This window comes from Trichechus manatus, unplaced genomic scaffold (assembly GCF_000243295.1).
Source record: "Trichechus manatus latirostris isolate Lorelei unplaced genomic scaffold, TriManLat1.0 scaffold00098, whole genome shotgun sequence".
Classification (NCBI taxonomy): Eukaryota; Metazoa; Chordata; class Mammalia; order Sirenia; family Trichechidae; genus Trichechus; species Trichechus manatus.
Window position 1 is genome coordinate 1134880 of NW_004444034.1, and position 22056 is coordinate 1156935.

Here is a 22056-nt window from a genome sequence, read left to right on the forward strand (position 1 = left end):
ATCCTTCTCCAGCTCTGTCCAGAACCCTCTGTTGTGATCCTGGTCAGAGCAGTCAGTGGTGGTAGCTGGGCACCATCTAGCTGTACTGGACTCAGTCCAGTGGAGAGCCTCAGTTTTTTCATATATTCAATGGTGATAATCATACCTCCTTAGCTACCTAACCCACCAAAAACCCACTGCTGTCGAGTCGATTTCAACTCATAGTGACCCTATAGGACAGAGCAGAACTGCCCTATAGGGTTTCCAAGGCTGAAGCAGACTGCCACAACTTTCTCCCGCAGAATGCCTGGTTGGTTTGAAGAACCGCCAACCTTTTGGTTAGCAGCCAAGCGCACCACCAGTGTCTTTTATTAGAATCAGTTGGGATAATATATGTCAACATATAACACAAAACAAATAGAAAAAGAAATAGTAAAATATTCTCTAATACAATCACAAGATGACATGAGAACTATAAGAATATAACATACTCAGCTTTTGGGATAAGGGTCCCATATTCTAATATGATATTTCAATCAGGCTGTTATTCATTGATATTAGTAGCAGCTAATTTCTTAGATTTTTACTGGCTAATAAATGAGTACATGGCCTATGAGATAGGAGGAGCTGCAAAAAAAGTCAGAGATGAATACACTTCCCATCTTAGTTTAGCTATCATTTCTGTTTGCTTGTTATATAACAGAAGCCCTGGTGGCACAGTGGTTAAAGCTCTCAGCTGCTAACCAAATGGTTGGCAGTTTGAATCTATCAGCTGCTCCGCAGGAGAAAGATATGGCAGTCTGCTTCCGTAAAGATTTAGTCTTGGAAACCCTATGGAACAGTCCTACTCTGTCCTACAGGGGCACTATGAGTCAGAATCAATTAGATGGCAGTGGGTTTCATTTTCTGGGTTTTGTTATGTAACAAACCAAAACCACTAACCAAACAAAGCTGAAGACTCATAAAAAGGAATTATACTCAGTAAACATGTTTTCATTTTCTATCCTCAGATTTTAAACTGATTTTCTGATAAAAGAGTAGGTGGACCTTTGCAAAGTTGAGTCAGATGATGCCCTTAATAAAACGATTTCTCTCCCTATCAAGATTACTGTATGAGTCTGAAATCAATACACAGTATCCTAGATACAATACAGTGATCATCTCTTTGTTTAGGAGGTTTGTCTATGCTAAGAGCTGATCACTGTATTCAGAATGCTGGCTATGGGTATGCTGATCTTGTTGGCTCTAATTGCTGGTCAAAAACACGCTTGAGATGAACCATATTGTCTTCTTCCACAAACAATTCCTTCTAGGAGGAGAGAAAATAGGCGTCAAAAACTAGCTCTATGCAGCCTGGTATACGTGCTTCTTATGCTGAATTTTTCTTCTTTAAGTTGATTTAAAGGTCCTCATTTCATTGTCCTCAAGATAATTAAATTCATTCAGATCTAGAGCATGTGTTTTGATGAATAGCAGCACTGTTTGGGGACTTCTCATTAGAAACTAATGTTCACACATGGAAATAACAAAATGGGACACATTATTTTATTCACCCCCCCCCCATTCCCACACAAACCATCATTGTCAACACATACAGCCATAGTTGTTACTTCAGAAAAAATTGCTAGAAAATATCAGTATCAAACTAGTTTAACAGGTAAGAGTACAATTTAACACTTACATCTTTCTACAATCAGCTGTATCTTGTTTTGACTACAGTACTCATGAAAACTTATTTGTCTGGAGGTTATCTATTACTGGAATGTTCTGATCTTGAAAATGGTAATCAGATGTTTCTGAAAGCCCACTGTAAAATCATTCTTTCGAAGAAGTAAAATATATTTTGAATACTTTTTTTAAAGGGGAAATAATTACCAATGATGAATGTAGTATAGTTAATATTCTTCAAACATTTACTTTTAGGGCTTTTATCTTTCACACTTTCTCTTTTGCTCTTCAAGTCAATATCTATCATGATAAAATATTCTCACAACAGGGTTTTATTATTAAATTAACGTTAACTGAAAAAGAAAAGGTCATGCAATTAACTAAACTCTCCTTATTTCACCTCAGCTTTTCAATGACCCCAAATGTACACTTATTTAAATGGTCAACTACGAAATACTTGGCAAATCATCTAGGACAGATAAATGATTGAAAATAATGACATTTAACATATTTGATGCTATGAGTACAAGTTAAAATAAATTATGCTGCATTTGTTTCTCTTTAAAATAGGTAACAATTACACAAGTGTTTATTATTCAATCCCCTCATGCTACTATAGCCAAACCCTGTCAATTCTATCTCCTAAATCTTTCTTTCTCGAATTCACCTTTTCTTCTTGGTCTCTGCTCCTGTTGAATCATTTCAGGCTTTCCTAATCTCTCTGCCTGTAATATTTTTATTTGGTTAAAGTTTTTGAAAATACAGAAGAGCAAAAAGAATAAAATTTAAATCAAACACAACTCTGCTAACAGCAATCATTGCTTTGGGGAGATAATGTAAAAGCCAGAATATAAGTGAAATGACATTATTCAGACCTCTTCCAAGGGCAGAAGATTAAGGCAAACCAAAACCACTGTCACTGAGTCACAGCAAACTACAGGACAGAGTAGAACTGCCCCATAGGGTTTTCAAGGTTATAATCGTTATGGAAGCAGACTGCCACATCTTTCTCCCATGGAGCGGCTAGTGAGTTTGAACTGCCAACATTTCAGTTGGCAGGCAAGCACTTTAACCACAGCACCGCCAGGTATCCTTGAAGACTGAGGCAGTGTGGCTCTAAAACCATGATTCTGAGCTTCTTATTTGTACTCTTCCATGATGGAATATTAAAGGGCTTATTTATTCTGGAAACTCTTGACTTTTTTTTTTTTTAACAGTAAAATGGTGTGTGCTGTTGTAGGCCACATGCATACCTCATTTTTTTTCCTCACCAATATCCCAGTCAGAGCCTTGGTGGCACAGTGGCTAAGGGTTACGGCTGCTAACCAAGAGGTCGGCAGTTCGAATCCACCAGCTGCTCTTTGGAAACCCTATGGGGCAGTTCTGCTCTGTCCTGTAGGGTCCCTATGAGTCGGAATCAACTCAACAGCAATGGGTTTGATCTGGTTTGGGTTTTAATATCCCAGTCCAGGGTTAGCTGACTGACTGAAGAAATAAATAAGGTGATACTGCTAAAGAAAGCAGTTTCAGTAGCTGCGTGAAAATTGTTTTTACTCTGAAGTGTTTTCCTTTACAAAAGGAAATGAGTTTGGGGCACTGGAAGTAATCAAAGCCAGGGCCTTGGGCAAGGTATTTTGTGTGTCTCTGCCAAGGTTCCTTCTCTTGCTTACTGACATGGAGTGTAAAAAACAATACACAAAGGCAACAAATGAGAGGAGGATTTCATTAGTATTAGAATGAAAGCTTCATGAGGGCAGCGATTTATCTAGGCTTTGTTAAATGCTGTCTTGTTTCCCAGGGTCTATGCACGGCATACATAATGTACCAAGTAAGTACTGAATGAACGAATGGATGAATGAGGCTATGTTCTGATTTGGTTGAGTTTCACTGGTACTTGATGGTCCTATAAGCATGCCATTTCACAACCTTCTCTGACTATTATGTTCTCAAAATAAACTCCAGTCTTCTTAATTAAATACTTGATTTAAAAAGAAAATCCATTGTTGTTGCTGTGTGCCGTCAAATCAATTCCGACTTATAGCAGCCCTACAGGACTGAGTAGAACTGCCCATAGGGTTTCCTAGGCTGTAATCTTTACAGGAGCAGATCACCAGGTCTTTTCTCCTGTGGAGATACTGGTGAGTTCGAACCATCAAGTTTTTCGTTAGTAGCCGAGCACTTAACCATTGTGCCACCAGGGCCACATGTATTTACAAAGGTATTAAGCTATAACTAACTAACCAGTTGTCATTGAGTCAACCCTCACTCATGGTGGCCCTGTGTGTGTCAGAGTTGAACTATGTTCCAAAGGGTTTTCAATGACCATTTTTTTCAGAAGTACATCGCCAAGCATTTCTTCTGAGCATAAACTACAGACTTCTTTAATTAATATTAAATTGTGGTTTTATATGATTCTTTCCTTAATTCCACATCTTGGGGTCCATGTGCTACTGTAAGAAGCCCTGGTGGTGCAGTGATTAAAGTGTTTGCTGCTAACCAAAAGGTCGGCAATTTGAACCCACCAGCTACTCCGAGAGATAAAGATATGGCAGTCTGCTTCTGTAAAGATTTACAGCCTTAGAAACCCTATGGGGCAGTCCTACCCTGTCCTATAGGGTCGCTATGAGTTGGAATCAACTCCATGGCAATGGGTTGGTTTTGGGTGTTACTGTAAACATTGCCTTAATCATAAATACCTAGCATGGTGTTGTCCCATATGGTAGCCACTAGCCAGATACGCATTCCTATTAAATTTAAATTAATAAAAATTAAGCAAAAATTCAGTTTTTTAGTTGCCACATTTCAAGAGCTCAAGACTCATGTGCTAGTGGATACTGTATTGGACAACACAAATAATAATACTTCTATCATTGTAGAATGTTGTACTGGACAGCACTGACCTAGAGATACTGATTCAACAGTTAGGTCTATTAGGAAGTGTCTGGAGGGGAGGGAGAAGATAGAAATCATTTAATATTTAAAACTTAATAGCCATATGCATAGAATATGTCTACAAGGGCACACAAGAAACTGGTAAAGTGAGTTTCCAGCCAAGGAAAGGTTGGTGGCTGGGGAGAAAGAAAGAGTAGGTGAAATTACTTTTCATTACGTTCCCTTTTGTACCTTCTGAATTTTATACCATGTACAATAGCTATTAAAAAAAGTAATAAATTTTTTTAAGAAAGTGTTCAGCCTTTCAAGTCTCCTTATAAATTACAGGAATAATTTAACACTTAAGTACTGTGAAATTTAAACAATTGACTTTTACTTTTTCAAAAAATTATATACATAATCTTTGAAAGAGCTTTCTTCTAACAGCAACTACTAGAGTTGACTAATGAATCAGCCACTACGCTAACATTTGACAAATATCGTCTTAAACTCACAAAAGCCCAGTGAGGTAAGCAATTATATCTTCATTTTACAAATAAGAAAAGGAAGGCTGAGAAAAATTATGGCCATTTCCCAACGCCACAGAGCACAGTTAAGTAGTGGAGCTGGAATTCAGAAACCTAGGTTGGAGCTAACTGCCAAAGAGCCTCCAGGGCTTCCCCTTCTTAAACTGTTCTATGGCATATATTTATACCTTGTTTTTAAAATAAAATCCACTGTATTTTGGAAACTCTGAACTATTTGGGGAAGAAATGGGCTTCAATGCTAAGTACACTTACAGGAAGGAAAGATTTGGGTTCTGGTCTTGGCTCTGTCAGTAATCAGCTCTGTGACCTTCTTTGGAAATATGATAAACTATCCGGGACTTCTAAGTTAAACAAAAGCAACAGGCTGACATGATTTTCAAGGTCCTGTCAGACTCTAAGTTTATACTTGGCTGAGAAGATTAGAAAACATGCTAAAAGTTGTTTTGAGGTTTAAAAAAAAGAAAAAACACCTTTAAATCTAAACAAAATCTTCCCAAGAGTCTTACACTTTGCTTTGTTTCCCTTCTTGTCTCATGTTTGATTACATCTTCCTTCCAGGGCAAAGCTCCCAGCACTGGGAAAGTCCAAGGGTCAAGATGAAACATCATTGATATACAAAGGATATAAAAACAAAACAAAACAAAATTAGCATTTCCCTACAATTTGGGGCTAATAGCTCCATAAAAAAAGTAGAAAAGTCAACATTGACCAACCATAGGACAACACAGTTCTCTTTAATAAAAAATTTCTTCTCAAAATTCCCTCTGTAGGGAAATAAAAGTACTAACATACAAGAAAAAACCTGTTGATGAAACCCATCACCGTCGAGTTGACGCTAACTCACAGCAACCCTATAGGACAGAGCAGAACTGCCCCATAGGGTTTCCAACTGGTGGATTCAAAGTGCTGACCTTTTGGTTAGCAGCTGAGTTGTTATCCACTGCGCCACCAACACTCCAACATACAAGATAAAGATGTTATATTATTTTGTGAAAAAATTATGTGTGTGTGTACACAGATAGATACATAGACAGACAGATATAATCCTGTTTTATGTGGATAGATACATAGACAGACAGATATAATTCTGTTTTATGTGGGAGGAAAAAGAAACCTTCCAGAACAACTATTATACACTTAGATACCTATGTACATAGGTTTGCTGGATGTATGAGAAAACGGTTGGTCCACAGGGAGAAGGAGAAAAGAGGGGTAACTTTTACTTTACATTTATATAATTTGGTACTGTTGAATTCTTTGTACAGTAACCATATATTACTTTTGTAATTATAAGATCAATAAATTAAAAATCAAATTAAGTATCTGCAGCTATGGCAGCATTTTACTAAATCTCTTTCAATGGTTTATTCTTTCTTCTGAGTCCAGCAATTGCAGTGAACTCCTTGACTTCAGTTCCACGCCCTTCTTTATCAGACAGAGCTGGTCTCCCTCAGGGGCTTTCTCTTGGTTCTTTGCCTATTTGGCTGCAACCCTGTCTTTTGTACTGTTTTGACCTTCAGAGTCTAGGCTGTTTTTCTCCATTGCCTAATCCTGACTTTTGCCACTTCAAGACTCAGGGAAATGGGGTGCTGCAATGAAAGGAGCTCAGCTTATGGACCAGAAACTTCTGCATTTGAATCAATCTTCTTTGTTTCTTCTTAGATGCACATCTTCCGGCCAGTTGTTAACCTAAGTCTCAGGTTCCTTGTCCATGAAATGGAGATAATGGCCTCAGATGGGTTCTGGTGATAATTAATAAACAGTACACAGAAAGCATACTTTTACTATTAAACATGATCTGTGCCTAGTTCACAGTAAGAGCTCAATAACCAAAAGTTACAACTGTGTTGTGTTGCTGCCGCTGTTATTACTTGGAGATTTGTGAGGATCCAAGTAAATGAGATAACATACAATGCAGTATAAAAGAACAAAGGTGTTTGATAAACTTGAGATATTATTATAATTAGGTATTTTTCTCATTGTACATAAATATTAATTTTATCTATCCGTGCTATGAATTTGGAGTCCCTAGGTGGCACAAACAGTTCAGAGCTCAGCTATTAACTGGAAAGTTGGAGGTTCGAATCCACGAAGAGGAAGCCTTGGAAGAAATGTCTGGTGATCTACTGTGTACTGTGACCATGGTCACAGCCACTGAAAATCCTGTGTGCAGTTCTACCCTGAAACACATGGGGTCACCATGAGTTGGAATCAACTTGATGGCAACTGGTTCGTTTTCTTTTTTTCTTTTTTGCTATGAATTTAGTCACTACTATAAAGCTATTTATTCTTCTAGAAGAACATCACTTCTTGTATTCCACTGCATTTTGAGAGTTTATAAATAGAGGGTCAGTTTTCAGTGCAAATTTCCAATTGTGACATAAGCTAAATAAAATCAAACTAAGCCGGGAGCCAGGGGAAGGGATAGTATAAAAACAACTCGATTAAAATTTTCTCTTGGAACCATGGTTAAATAACAACACATAATTTAAGAGAAATCACTGAAAAAAATCTGTAGATGTACCTGATTCCAGCACCATCCACTGAAGTGTGGATTCTTTTTTTCACTTTGTCTAATTATGATAATGTGATTATTTTTTTGCCAAAGCAGTTCTCAGAGTAGAAATACTCTGGTTCCAAAGAACCAGAACAGTCAGAAAAGAGATCCTTTGGCTTTAGGTTCAGTAACTAGAAATATATTGCTATACAGGTGAACACACACGCACATATAACAGAATTTCCTTTGGCTTCAAGGAACAACCACATTCTAATAAAGACCATTAAATGGAACACCAATCAGAGGCAAGTGACAAAAATCCAGTTTCCCTCTTCTAAGATTTCCTTGGAGTCCCTAAACCAAAAACCAAACCCATTGCCGTTGAGTCAATTCCGACTCATAGCAACCCTACAGGACAGAGTAGAACTGCCCCAAAGGGTTTCCAAGGAGTAGCTAGTGGACTTGAACTGCTGACCTTTTTGTTAGCAGTCAAGCTCTTAACCACTGTGCCACCAGGGTTCGGTGGTGCAAATGGTTAACATGCTTGGCTGCTAACTGAAAGGTTGGAGGTTGGAGTCTACCCAGAGGAGCCTCAGACGAAAAGCCTGGCGATCTACTTCCGAAAAATCAGCCATTGAAAACCCTGTGGAGCACAGTTCTACTGACACACATGGGGTTGCCATGGGTTGGAATCACTTGATGGCAACTGGTTCTTCTAGGCTCTCATTATGTGATTTAAACAGTAGTGGGGTCGACAGCTCTTAGGGGACTCCTGCAGGTGCCAGGAATAGCTGCAAACAAATTCTCACACTCTCAGAGGAGTTCTCGGGTTGGTTCGTAATGGACACTTTGGAGAACCTTATATGCAACTCCCAGGACCAGGATGACAATGACACTGCCCACAAAATGGATGCAAACTGTGAAGAATGTCTGCCTTGTATTTGTGAAACAAGACAGGCTTTTGTTGCACACATACAGGATGCTCTGTCTGGGAATCTAGTTCCATTTTCTAAAAGTCAGGATGCTGAGTCACAGCCTGAACAAGTTACAGGGAAACTCATGGCACAGACAATGGTGATAAATACCTCAGCTATAAACCAAGAAAGGGAACCAGTAAAGGGAACTTGTTCCAGGTAATACCAGAATCGTGTTGTGACAAGAGTAATCAGCAAATTCCTGTAAATACCATATTTAGATGTCAGGAATTACACTGTTTATCAACCAAGAATAAGCTGATAAACATAGCAACACAATGGTTAATCAAAATTTACAAATATAAATTTTAAGAAGTTACTAAGTACTTGGAAGTTACTTTTTCCTCTATGTTTTATAATGGCATTATATATGTGGCTTATTTAATTTAATTCAATTAAAGCAAGTGGCTGTACTAGTTCCCCATGGCTGCTCTAACAAATTAACAAATTTAAACAATACACATTTATTCTCTTATAGTTCTGGAGGTCAGAAGTCTGAAATCAGTTTCATTAGGCAGAAATCAAGGTGTCAGTAGGGCCAAGCTCCTCCCGAAGGCTTTAGGGGAGAAACCATTTCCTTGCCTTCGGCTTAGAGAGCTGCAATCCTTAACATCCTTGATTCTAGCCCTTCTTCCATCTTCAAGTCAGCAGTGTAATGTCTTGCTTCAATGTCACATTGACTTCTTCTCTGCAGTCCAATCTCCTGTCTCCCTCTTATAAGAACACTTACCCAGGTAATCCAGGATAATCTTCCGATTTCAAAATGCTTAATTGAATCATATCTGCAAGATTTCATTTGCCACATAAGGTAACATTCACAGGTTCTGTCTATAGTGCCACGTTGTCCCTGCCTCTCAACATTCACAGGTTCTGCAGTTTGGACCTTGATGTCTCTAGGGGTCTTTATTCAGACCACCACACTAGCTAAATTAGCTTTTTTGTTATAAATGTACACAGAGCATCACATCACTATAAGGTCATAGTTTCCCATGCCCAAATCATAACTATGTCCACACAACAGGTAGTCTATACTACTTGAAAAAGTTCACTCTTGGCAGCTACTAGTAATAAATGCATATTTCTAAAGAAAAACCAAAAAGTTTATTCAAGAATACCCTGAAATCTCAAGCTGCAATAAGAATACTACAAATACTAACTTTCCTTTTTTTTGTTGAGCGACTCCAAAATAGTCTCTTGGAGGTGAGGGTATAGAAGGGAAATTTTAACAAGCAGGATTTCTAAAGGGGTAAATATCTCATTTTTATATTTAATGATTTCAATCTGCACTGAAATTAGTTGTTCACTTTTTATAATCACTTACAAAGCAAAGGAAGTCTCCCAAAAAGATTTTTTTCTTTTACTAAAGCTCTCTAGCCTGCCAAGGAATCCTTTTTGTTGTTGTTAATTTTTTTAACTCAAAATGAATCATATGCTCTGACTTCAAAATAAATTTTACAGAAAATAACATCAGGAGATAGCAACATATTTCAGTGATACAATTTTTCCGGAGAAACAGAAAAATTTTGGTTTCTTGCAGCCATTTCAGCAAAACAGGCAGCTAATTCAAGCATGTTGTTGTTGTTAGGTGTTGTCGAGTCAGTTCCAATTCATAGTGACCCTATGTACCACAGAACCAAATGCTGCCCAGTCCTGCACCATCCTCACAATCGTTGCTGTGTTTGAGCCCCTTGTTGGAGCCACTGTGTCAATCCATCCTATTGAGGGTCTTCCTCTTTTCCGTTGACCCTCTACTTCATCAAACATGATGTCCTTCTCCAGGGACTGGTCCCTCTTGATAACATGTCCAAAGTACTGAGATGAAGTCTTGCCATCTTCGCTTCTAAGGAACACTCAGGCTGTACTTTTTCCAAGACAGATTTGTTCAATCTTCTGGCAGTCCATGGTATACTCAATATTTTTTGTCAACACTATAATTCAAATGTATCAACTCTTTTTGGTCTTCCTTATTTACTGTCTAGCTTTCACATGCATATATGAGGAGATTAAAAATACCATGGCTTGGGTCAGGCACACCTTAGTCCTCAAAGTGATATCTTTGCTTTTTAATTTTTTTTTTTTTTTTTTTTAACACTAAACACCTCAATATAAGGAAAACAAAAATCCTCACAACTAGACCAATAAGCAACATCATGATAAATGTAGAAAACACTCAAGTTGTCAAGGATTTCATTTTACTTGTGTCTATGATCAACACCCATGGAAGCAGCAGTCAAGAAATCAGACGACGTACTACATCAGGCAAATCTGCTGCAAAAGACTTCTTTAAAGTGTTAAAAAGTGAAGACATCACTTTGAGGACTAAAGTGTGCCTGATTCAAGCCATGGTATTTTCAATCACCTTACACACATGTGAAAGCTGGGCAATGAATAAGGAATTCAAGCATAGGTACTATGAAAAATTTTAAGCAAAAATAAAATGATGCTAGGGATTTGAGTTTTGGATTTTAATCTAACTCCCTGTTAACTGCTTAAACTATAAAACATAGAGTAAAATAAAGGCTAAAATAAATACAGTCCTGAAAATAATTAGTTTATGATATAAATTAATGCTTTCCTGAAAAACCTAGTAATTGAAACATAAAGCTTAAGATCAGCAGAAATGGCCTCCTGGTAGAAAACAATTATGAGTGGCATAAAATTAGAATATGTTCTAACTCAACTTTCTCCCGCCTCAACTTTTAAAATATATCCTAATAATTTTAAATTGCTTCTGAACAATTTTATACACACACATATACTTACCCTCTTATAATAATATGATTTCAACGCCATAAACTATAAGTGGTTTCATAACTTGTCTTGCCATTACAGGTACTTTCAGAAAGAATAATCTGAGTTATAAAATTTTAAAATTATTTTGGCAGATGGCCTCAATTTAGTTGGCTTCCATCCAATATATCCATTCAATTTCTTAGTGGTATTTTTTCCAAATGATATATATTGGCAGTTTCCTTGGGAAGTGACATTGCTTAAAAATGTGATTCAAGGAGTGGGCACTGGTAATACCAACTCTGCAAATTTTTCTTCTAAAATTAAGACAGAACTTTGGGGTCCAGAGCCCAAGGGTGAACCAAAAATAGATTTTTTAAGGAATAATCCCAGGCTTGCTTCTATACTTCTCTGAGGAACCACCTCCCGGGTGATAACCATCCAATCATATGATAGTCTTGGTCAGGCTCTCCCAAGAGCCTCATCGATGGTCATCTCTCAAGTATACTTTCTACTCTTAACCAACCACAAAAAACATCAGGCTCCAAACTTTGCCACAGAACCAATCCTGAGTAGAGCAGAGAAGATGATAAGACTGATAAAGACCTGTACAAAAGACATGCCGTCTGCTCAGAGACGAGTAACTGGATGCCTGCTGGCATGTTCTGCTTGACCCACAAAGCACTTTTTAGAAGTCCAAATGGCTGAATAATGAGTGTTTAAAATGAGGACATTTCACAAAAAAATTTGGATTTCAGGCTCATCCTAAAGAATCAGAAGACATAATAGCACTGATCAATAGCTCCACGTGGTAAAGCAGGATAAAGCTGAGTAGCAGCAGCTTCCCTCCTCCGAAAGAGCATGTGCTATCCAGTAACCTGTCTCTCCCTTCCTTATGATGCCCTGTCATGGACTGAATTGTGTCCCCCAAAAAGTGTGTGTATCAATTTGGCTAAGCCATGATTCCCAGTGTTGTAACACCATCCTAACCCAGGTCACATCCCTGATCCAACGTAAAGGGAGTTTCCCTGGGGTGTGGCCTGCACTACCTTTTATCTCTTGTAAGAGATTAAAAGGAAAGGGAAGCAAGTGGAGAGTGGGGGACCTCATACCACCAAGAAAGAAACACCAGGAGCAGAGTGCATCCTTTGGACCCGAAGTTCCTGTGCAGAGAAGCTCCTAGTCCAGGGAAGACTGATGACAACAAGGACCTTCCTCCAGAGCTGACAGAGAAAGAAAGCCTTCCCCGGAGCTGATGCCCTGAATTTGGACTTCTAGCCTACTAGACTGTGAGAAAATAAATTTCTCTTTGTGAAAGCCATCCACTTGTGGTATTTCTGTTAGAGCAGCACTAGATGACTAAGACATGCCCCAATACCTGAAGCTGGCAGTTACCACTTATTCTCCACTCATTAAATTACCTCTTTGGTCTCCAAGGTTTGCAATTTTTGTTCCAGACAGCATCAAGTTTTCTCCTTGGGTCAATTCAGATCATCAGAAAGTTGCCGTCTTGGACCATATAGCGTTGGTCCACTGAAGAATATATTGGCATTATGCCCTGTCTTTTCATCAACAGATATTTGCAAGAAAAAAATTCTGTTTTTATGGATGTTGTTAAAAACACTACCACTACATTTTTCAGAGCCTCCATGTAAAGGCCCATATAATTAGAGTTAAGAGCTAAGAAGGACTTTGTTACCTACGGAATGGGTGTGCTCTCCTCATGGATAAGAACTATGTTAAAGATTCCCTTTTTAACAGTAAACATGAAATACTTCTGAGTCAACCACACAATGAACAGCATGCATTTTACTGTCCTATTTTTCATTCCAATGTATATGTTCCCAAGTCTGGAGTTTCAATATTAAGTGTATTTTGTAATTTTTAATAAAGGCAACAGAGAAACTATATTAATACAAGAATAATCTCAGCCTAGTCCTTGCACCACCTCCTAAGGGAACGTCTTGGGTTTTCTGCTCAGCTTTTTCCCCCCTTTTAACACAGCTGTGAGAAATGAATTATGAGGGAGAGATGAAAAAAGACTTGGAGTGAGAAAGGAAATAGAAGAAAAGAGATCTAGAGAAAAAGGAGAAAGGTAAGGACATGAGTAGCTATACTGACTGGATTTATTTGGGGAGAACTATTGTGGAGGTTTCAAGAGAAAAAGGAGCTTGGGGAAGCAACTGACAATCACATAAAAGGCACTGAGTCAGAGAGATGGGAAAGAGTACTTTTTAGGTTTTACTATGTATAATGCATTTACTCCTCCCTTGAATGTCTGGAGCCCCGGTGGTGCAGTGGTTAAGCATTCAGCTGCTAACCAAAAGGTTGGCAGTTCGAATCCACCGACCACTCCTTGGAAACCCCATGCGGCAGTTCTACTCTGTCCTACAGGGTCACGATGAGTCAGAATCAACTCAATGGCCACAGGGTTTTGAATGTTTTCTGAGAGGTGAAGTAAATATTCAGATTATTTTCAATTATTTTTTCTGTCATACTTTTTTCTTTGAATGTGACTTTGTGCTAGAACTAAACCAAAACAAAGCTCATTACATATGGGTTATGTATGCGAAGTCTTAATAAGTTGCCGCCAATCTTCGTGGAGTAAGATGAGGCACGAATAAACAAATAAATGAATAAAAAAATGAACAAACTTCAGTCCTAGAAAGATAAAGCAAGGTAGTTATAAGTTATCTATGTCAAATTTTACAAACTGATATAACTGTTGAATTTGGATTACATCATACAGACTAAAAGGCAGCAATCTCAAGTAAAGTTGTTTCACCCCCTTATAGTGAGGGAAATCAAACTCCATCCAGTATCAATCTACTAATTTAAAGAATAATATAAAACTTTTTTTTTTTTTGGGGGGGGGGCAGACTAACAATTCCTCTCACCCAAACACCTCCTCATTTCCCCTAAATAAAGAGAACTAGAATTCCCTATCATTAACTCTTCGTCATACCTTATGTGTCACTTGGCACACTGGTGAAACAAACTTCAATATATGGCTTTAACTGAGTAATCAAACCACCTTCTCCAGCAAGTCCTGACCAAGAAACGTTCGCTTTGATTTTATGATACTTTCTTTTTGATTATCTAAGAGTCGTTGATAAAAGGCAAGATTTTCATAGATTTACAATTGTTCACGTTGTTTTAAACGTTCTGACTGCAGAAATTCCTTTTAATTTTAGTACACTCTATAAAACCCTTTTAAATGTTTATAGTACTGGAACAACAGTCATCCAAATTTCCTGTGGATTTCCATGCTTCTGCATTAAGCCATAAGAAAACTCAGCTGGACTTTATTTTGGCTGAGATTAAAGGAAGCTTCTGAAGAAAACCAAAATAGAATGAAAACAATATTTCATTAAGAAGGGGAAAATAAATGTGTTTTTAACTATTACTGAGACTCTTTGCAGGGAATATCTCAGCTATAGTTCAAAATAAGAGTCAAATAAAAGATATTTTCAATGTTGTTTTTATGGATTAGGCCAAAAAAACCTCAGTCATCCTCAGGAAAGTGTCCCTTAAAAACAGGGGCTCAACATTTAACCCATGTATACATTATAATTTCATGATGGCATGGGCAAAAACTAAAATGCATCATTTGTCAACTATTACATCGTTAGTAAGAGTGATACACACACACACACACACACACACACAAATAAGGCACTCTACCAATAGATGAATTATTCTATGTGCAGATATTGTTTTAAAGGACTTGTGATAAAGAAAGCATGATAAGGAGTTGTTCATGGAGTTGTTACAATATTAAAAATGTTAAAATTATAAAATAATAATTTAAAACAATAAAATAACTACCTAAGATAATAAATTATCTTTTCCATATTGTTTTCAAAGAATTATAAGTTGTGGAATCTCAGGTAGGAAAGTTCGTTAAAAAGTCATCTCATCAAATCATCCATTAAATGATGGTATTAGCTACTACACTTAAATCCTCTTTCAAAAACTCCAATACCTAGAAACTCACTGAGACTCACTGTATATTACTATTATTCTTTTTAAACTCTAACTTCAGTCTCTAAGATTCCTATGGGTGCAAAAAGTTTGTACTTGACTGCTAACCTGAAGGTTGGTAGTTCGAACCAACCCACTGATACTGAAGAAAAGGCCTGGCTATCTGCTTCGGTAAAGATTACAGCCAAGGACACCCCATGGAGCAGTTCTATTCTGTAACATGTGGGGTCACAACGAATTGAAATCAACTCAACTGCAACTAACAACAACAACTCCAGTCCCCAGTACAGTGCTTGACACACTAGTCAAGTTTAGCAGACTTTTCTTGGCCTCTATACAATCTATTCTTCTTTGTTTTGGCATCAAGACCTTATTTTCAATAAATATACCCTCCCCAGTCTAATACCATTTCTGGGTAGGGCTCCAGCCCAACTCCAGGAGTGAAATGCTTGACTCAGTCTTGTCCAGTCAAAGCACTGACCCCCCTCTCCTCCTAGCTGCAGTGATTAGTCCAAGAACTGTACAGGATCTAAGCTGGTTCAAGCTGAGTGAATCTCAGGATTTATGTGACCTACTGGCAAGGACACTCACTTTCCCTGCTGTTCCATTAGGGATACCCCAAGTGGCCAGCATTTACTTATCAACTAAAGCTTGAAAAGGAAGCCAAAAGAATGGGAAGGCACAGAAACTGGGTCAGGATGACATTATTTAAGCCCCAAATCCAGGCATTCCTGAAGTCAGATCTAACTGGGGGCTTTTAACTTATGTGAGCCAATAGGTCCTCCACCTCCTTTTTTTGCTCCTAAGCTAGTTTGACTGGTTTCCTGGTACCTGCCCCCTTAAAACGGGTGTAATAGTTTCAGAGGACTTCCATAACAAAATATCTCAAAGTGAGTGGCTTATAAGAACAGAAATTTATTGTCTCATCATCCTGGAGACTAGAAGTCCAAATCAGAGTGTCAGCTATGTTGATTCCTTCTAAGGCTTTGATGGAGAATCTGTTCCATGCTCCTTTTCTAGCTTCTGCTAACTCCAGGCATTCCTTGGCTTGCAGCTGCAATGCCACATGGCATCCTTCCTCTGCCTCTCTCTCTCTTCTCCTCTTTTATAAGGACACCAGTCATACATGATTAGGACCCACCCTACTCCAATATGACCTCTTGTTAACCTAACTGATAATCCCAGGCTTGCTTCTTCAAAGAACATCTTCAAAGTCTCTATTTCCAAACAGGGTCCCACTCAAAGGTACAGGGGTTAGGACTTCAACATCTCTTTTTGGGGAGGTATCATTCAATCTATAACAAGGGGGAAGAGGGTCCTAACTATTATAGAAATCCACGTTAGTAAGGTTGTTCCACACAAATGACCCCAAAATGTGGATTGGCTGAGCTAGGGTTGAATGGTAGCTGGGAAGTTGGTAGTCCCTGTCATGATAAAACAGATGCCTGTTATATCTTAAAACTCTGATCAAATGTCAAATGCCTACCGAAACTGCCTCATTAGGGGGCTTACGAGAATTTTTAGGATTCTGGAATAAGTTGCTATGAGTCGGAATCGACTCGATGGCAGCAGCAGGCATCGGGGGAGTAAGCTGTCTACTTCTTTTAGCCTTCAGTCAAGTCTAACAATTACAGGCAAGCTTGGGCTGTAACTGGTCTACTGAATGCAGAGTGAGACATACAACTCAGCTAAGAGAAGCCATTTGTCTATGGCTTGTAACAGCTGACAGTCTTGTGACCTGAAGTTTCATAGGGGTGGAAAAGCCAAAATATTTGCTCCCAAACTAAACTTAGTGCAAGGAACATAGGGGAGTCTGCTCTACAGAGATGAGGATCTGTGAGAAGCTGATTTTCCCCAGGTCCCTCCCAAATATCTCGTTATTCCCTCTGCCAGACACACAGGATAATGGCCCAACTGCAGTGATGCAGACAGAATGGTACAAGCTAAGGAGCAAATAAGGAGCCCTGGTGCCCTGGTGGTGCAACAGTTAAACACTCAGCTGCTAACTGAAAGGCTGCTGGTTTGAACCCACCCAGTGGCTCCAAGGGAGAAAGACCTGGCGATGTGCTTCCATAAAGATTCTTGTGTTGCTGTGTGCCATTGTGCTGATTCCAACTCATAGCAACCCTATATGACAGAGTAGAATTGCCCCATAGAGTTTCCTAGGCTAGAATCTTTTTGGGAGCAGATAACTTTCGTCCCATGGAGCCGTTGCCTGGGTTCAGAGGCATATCTACAGAAAAATCCTTATGGCAAGCACTGAAATTGCACCCCTGCAGGCCCACAGCAGGGGTAATGTGCGCCCAAGGGCAATCCTAAGTTGCACCCACCCCAAGTTGAGCACCCAGGGGCAAGCTCTAAATTGCACCCTCTCCCCCCACCACCCCAATTTCAAGATGAATAGATGTTGACAGTGGCAACAGGCCAGCAGAAACACCTTGTTTCCTCTTATCCAGCTGCCTCAGTCAGGTGCCTTTCATATTTGTGGTGCCTTGGAATGTCATTCCACCCCTCATCTGGCGCTACCTTAGACTTGCGCCTGAGGGCAGATGACCCCCTCTACCCCCCTCCCTCCACTACGCCTCCGTGTCTACAGTGCTTGAGGAAGGACGTTGGGCCATACCAGGTTAACAGAACCTGCTCAGTGGCGCCCCTCCCCTTCGAGTGGCGCCCAGGGCACATGCCCAACCTGCCATACCTTAGATTCCTCTCTGGCATGGGTGTGAACTGATCTTTCAGTAAGCAGCCAAGTGCTTAACCACTGAGCCACCAGGGCTCCTCTGTAAAGATTATAGCCTAAAAAAACCACAAGGGCAGTCATACTCTGTCACGTGGGGTTGCCATGAGTCAAAGATCAACTTGATGGCATATAACAACAAGGAGCAAATAAATAGTGCTTCTCCAACTCAGGCCACTATTTTATACTGCCCCGAAGCAAAGGCTCCAAGGGAAGCCACTACTCTGAAACCCGGGGAAATGGGCTGAGCACCTGTCCACTGCTACAAGACCAAAATTCCCAGGCCAAGTTCTATCTCGATCCAAAGACCATAGCTCAGCCAAATCAATGCCTCTGGTTACTAGACCATGGGACTGGGCCAAGGAAAACAGAATAAAAGCCTGCTGAATTTTTAATGGAATTGTATTATCAGAGAAAAACCCTGAAATTGCTCAACTCCAAAGCAATCCCTAGGTCCCTGTCTTCATTTTCTAGTGCTGCTATGACAGAAATACCACAAAGTAAGGTGGCTTTAAAGAACAAAAACGTATTTTCTCACAGTTCTGGAGGCTAAAAGTCCAAATTAGGCTTCCAGCCATGTTGATTCCTTCATTGTAGGTTGTTTCGGGTGTTCTTTGGTTTCTTGGCTTGTAGACAACCCTCACATGGCATCTGCCTTCCCGTGTGTGTGTGTGATTGTGTGAGTGTGTGTGTTTGTGTATGTGTGTGTGCTTGTGCGCGCGCGCGCACACGCATGCATACTGCTCTCTTTATAGCTCAGAAGTGATTACATTTAGAATTCATCTTACTCAGGTATGATCTAATTAACATAACAAAGAAACCCCTATTTGCAAGCAGGATTACATTCATAGAGGGACTGGGATTCCACCACATATTTTGGGGACACAATCTAATCCACAAGAGTTCTCAAATTTATTTCCATCAGGAAATTGGCTGCAAGTGAGGTCCAGCCCCAGCAGGGTTCCTCCTCAATGTTCTCAGGGCAGTGGACAAGAGCAAGCCACTCCAGAGCTGATCTGGTGGCTGCCATAAGGCTGACCAGGGAAGTCACTCTACTGCCAGAGCAGGAAGAACCTGATATTCCTGTTCATCAACATCTGGTAAATGCCACAGACCACTGGCCACCCTGTGCTGTTTCCTTTCTATGCTCCCCTTTCCCAAACGGAGTTTTTACTTCAATCCAATCAGAGTGACTCTTCACGCTACAGAGCATGCTACCAGAAAATACTCTTGATCTTTCCTACCCAGTTAGATGTGAGGCAAGAGCTGTAGCAGGCATCCTGTCACCACACAGGAAACGTCTAGAGCCATCTGGCTCACTGTGGGGGCTGATAATGAAGGGGAAACAGAGCTGAGAGATGCACTATATGAACTCCGAATCTAGGTATTCTTAATGCCACGCCTAATTCTGGATTTTGGGGATATGTGATCTAATTCATGACCTTTTATGCTTAAGGAGTCTGAGATCACTTGCATCAAAAGGTAAGGAGCCCTGGTGGTAGAATGGTTAAGTGCTAGCTGCTAACTGAAAGGTTGGTGGTTCAAACCCAACCAGCGACTCTGCAGGAGGACAACTGCCAAAATCTGCCTCTGAAGTTTCCACCCACTGGTTTGACTTTCCCTCCCTTGTGCCGTAGGAGAAATGAGACAGACAGACAGACAGACAGACAGACACAGACACAGACACACACACACACACACACACACACACACACACACACGTTCGCTGTGAGTTGGAATTGGCTCGATGCAGTTGAGTTTAGGGGTGGCGGGCTTTCTGCTTCCAACTGTGGAAGGCCTGCCACGAGGTGCGGAAGTTTCAGTTCTCTAAGGCACAAGGGAGGGGAAGTCAAACCAATGGATGGAAACTTCAGAGGTAGATTCTAGCGTTCAGTCTCACAAGAACTTTATGTCATTCATTTATTTACGAATAATAATTGTTCTCTGTATCAGTTAGTGTTCCTTTTGCCATCCTAATAAAAAAAAAAAAAAAAACCCTGTTGCTATCATGTCACTTCTGACTCATAGTGACCCTATAGGAAAGAGTAGAACTCCCTCATAGGGGTTCCAAGGCTGTAATCTTTATGGGAGAAGATTGTCACATTTTTCTCCTGCGGAGTCGCTGGGTGGGTCTGAACCACCAATCTTTCAGTTAGCAGCAGAGTCAGTTAGTGTGTGGCTAGTTAGGGCATTCATTCATCCAGCAAACATGTATATTGCTTCTACTGTGTGTCCTGGATACTGTGTTAAGCACTAAGTATACAGTGATGACTAAGACAGACATATCTATCCTTTGAAACTATTTGTGCATATTTTCCCCCTAAAAACAGGCCCTTACTGCTCAGTACTTTATTACTTAATGCTACATATAGGAAGATATCTCTTTACGACTTCATTTGTGTTGCATTGAATTGCACTGTATGTATATACCTTTTTGTTTTCGTACAAACGATCTGTAGAATAAACTCCTAGCTGTGATCAAAGCCTATGTGCAGTTGAAATTTTGACAGTTATCCCAAATTGCCCTCTGAAAATGTTGCCCCAGTTTGCACTCCTACACACAGTGCTTTTTGTGGGGTTTTACTTAACATTCTGCTGTGAAGTATGTGCTTCTTTAAGGTTCCTATTGTTGGTGTCTTGGTCTATGTCAGCTTCGCCTCCCTCCCTTTTCCAGTCTTTTCGTCTTTTTCTTTCCTTTCTTCCTTTTTTGTCTTCCTTCCTCCCTTTGCTTCTTCATCTATCCATCAATATTTATTAAGAGGCTATGACATACTGGACAGAGTGGTAAACAGCTCTGAACATCCAGTGTTGTCTTGGGCGGCACACAGTGCGAGCTACATTGAATGGGGAAGGAGATAATAGAGGACAAAAATGCCTCTCTTGCCAGGCCACAGATGAGACTGCAGGTGCAAATGTCTTCAAGCTCCATCCATACTGTAGCATGCTCACTTGAGAGCCATAAGCATAACAAGGGGCAAAGATGTATCTTGTATAAAGAGAAAGGGAAGGTACTAGAGGTATTTAGCCTGAAGAAGAATAAAACCACCTCACAAGATTCAGTATCTCATCTTTATCAGTAAGTTAGCTTATGTGATTTTTAAGATACTTTCTAGCACTAAATTTCCGTAAAAAATAAACAATTAAGCAAATAAGTAAGTCTAAATCTTGTAGGGATTGATTATTCAGAGAACAAAAAATCTTTAGTTTTTTTTTTAATGAAATTGCTTAGAATTTTCTTCTAGCAGTAAGGGACCAACTATACCATGTCCACGTGTATTTAACAAGTATTATTAATATTTTTAAGTCACTTTAGATTTATCTAGTGATGATTTTAGATACACAGACAAGTGTTTAGTAGAAATATTCCATATAGACAAGTGCTTAATGGAAGCTTTCCATCGTTAAAATCAAACATTTGTGTTTATTAAAAAAGCAAAACCAAAAATAAGCCACCCACGTTTCTTTTAATACTCTCCCACTGTGTATCAAAGTACATCTTACTTTTTAAAATTCTCTTTCATTTCTAGATAATCTACCTAACAAATGTTTTTGTATGCATTGTGATTTTTTAAAAAATAGTAAAAACGTTTACACCTTAGCATGTCTTTTTTTTTTTTTTTAATGTCCATTATTATTTCTCAGAGGAAACAACTTTGTAGAATCAACAAGAAGGAAGAGACAGTGAGAAGAAAGGAGGAAAGAACTCTTGCCAGTAACCACACTATAGTTTCTATACAGGAAGAGCTTAGGGGTAAAATTGATTATGGAAGAAAGAAGAGGCAAGCAGACTCTTTTCTAAGGACTGCATGCTTATTTGGGGTGGCACGTGGGAAATGTTGATGACAATGGGCATGGGAAGGTGTCTAAAGCCCCCAAAGTACTTCTTGCCTCTATCTTGATTAAAGCAGAAAACCAGCCCCACTGAATTCTTTTAAGAGTCTTGGTTGCTGTCTAGTTAATTAAATGTTTTATATCTATGTGTGTGTTTTCATTATAAGCACATTTGTCATTCCTGGTTTCTGCCTTTTTCTTTAATTTCCCATTTTCTCTTCAGTGAGGTAAACTATG

At 39.4% G+C, this 22056-nt stretch overlaps 1 protein-coding gene across 13 annotated transcripts in view; it reads right to left on the minus strand.

The window, feature by feature from the left end:
- NCOA7 (nuclear receptor coactivator 7) overlaps positions 1–22056 on the minus strand; it is a 203078-nt gene that overhangs the window by 103983 nt on the left and 77039 nt on the right. Inside the window, exon 2 of one of the 13 annotated variants that reach the window (XM_023737162.1) lies at positions 5573–5640. The exons of the other annotated variants lie outside the window; for them this stretch is intronic. Coding sequence (XP_023592930.1) covers positions 5573–5601 — 29 coding nt within the window. The 5' untranslated portion in view covers positions 5602–5640. The remainder of the gene's footprint in view (positions 1–5572; positions 5641–22056) is intronic. 13 annotated transcript variants of the gene reach the window in all.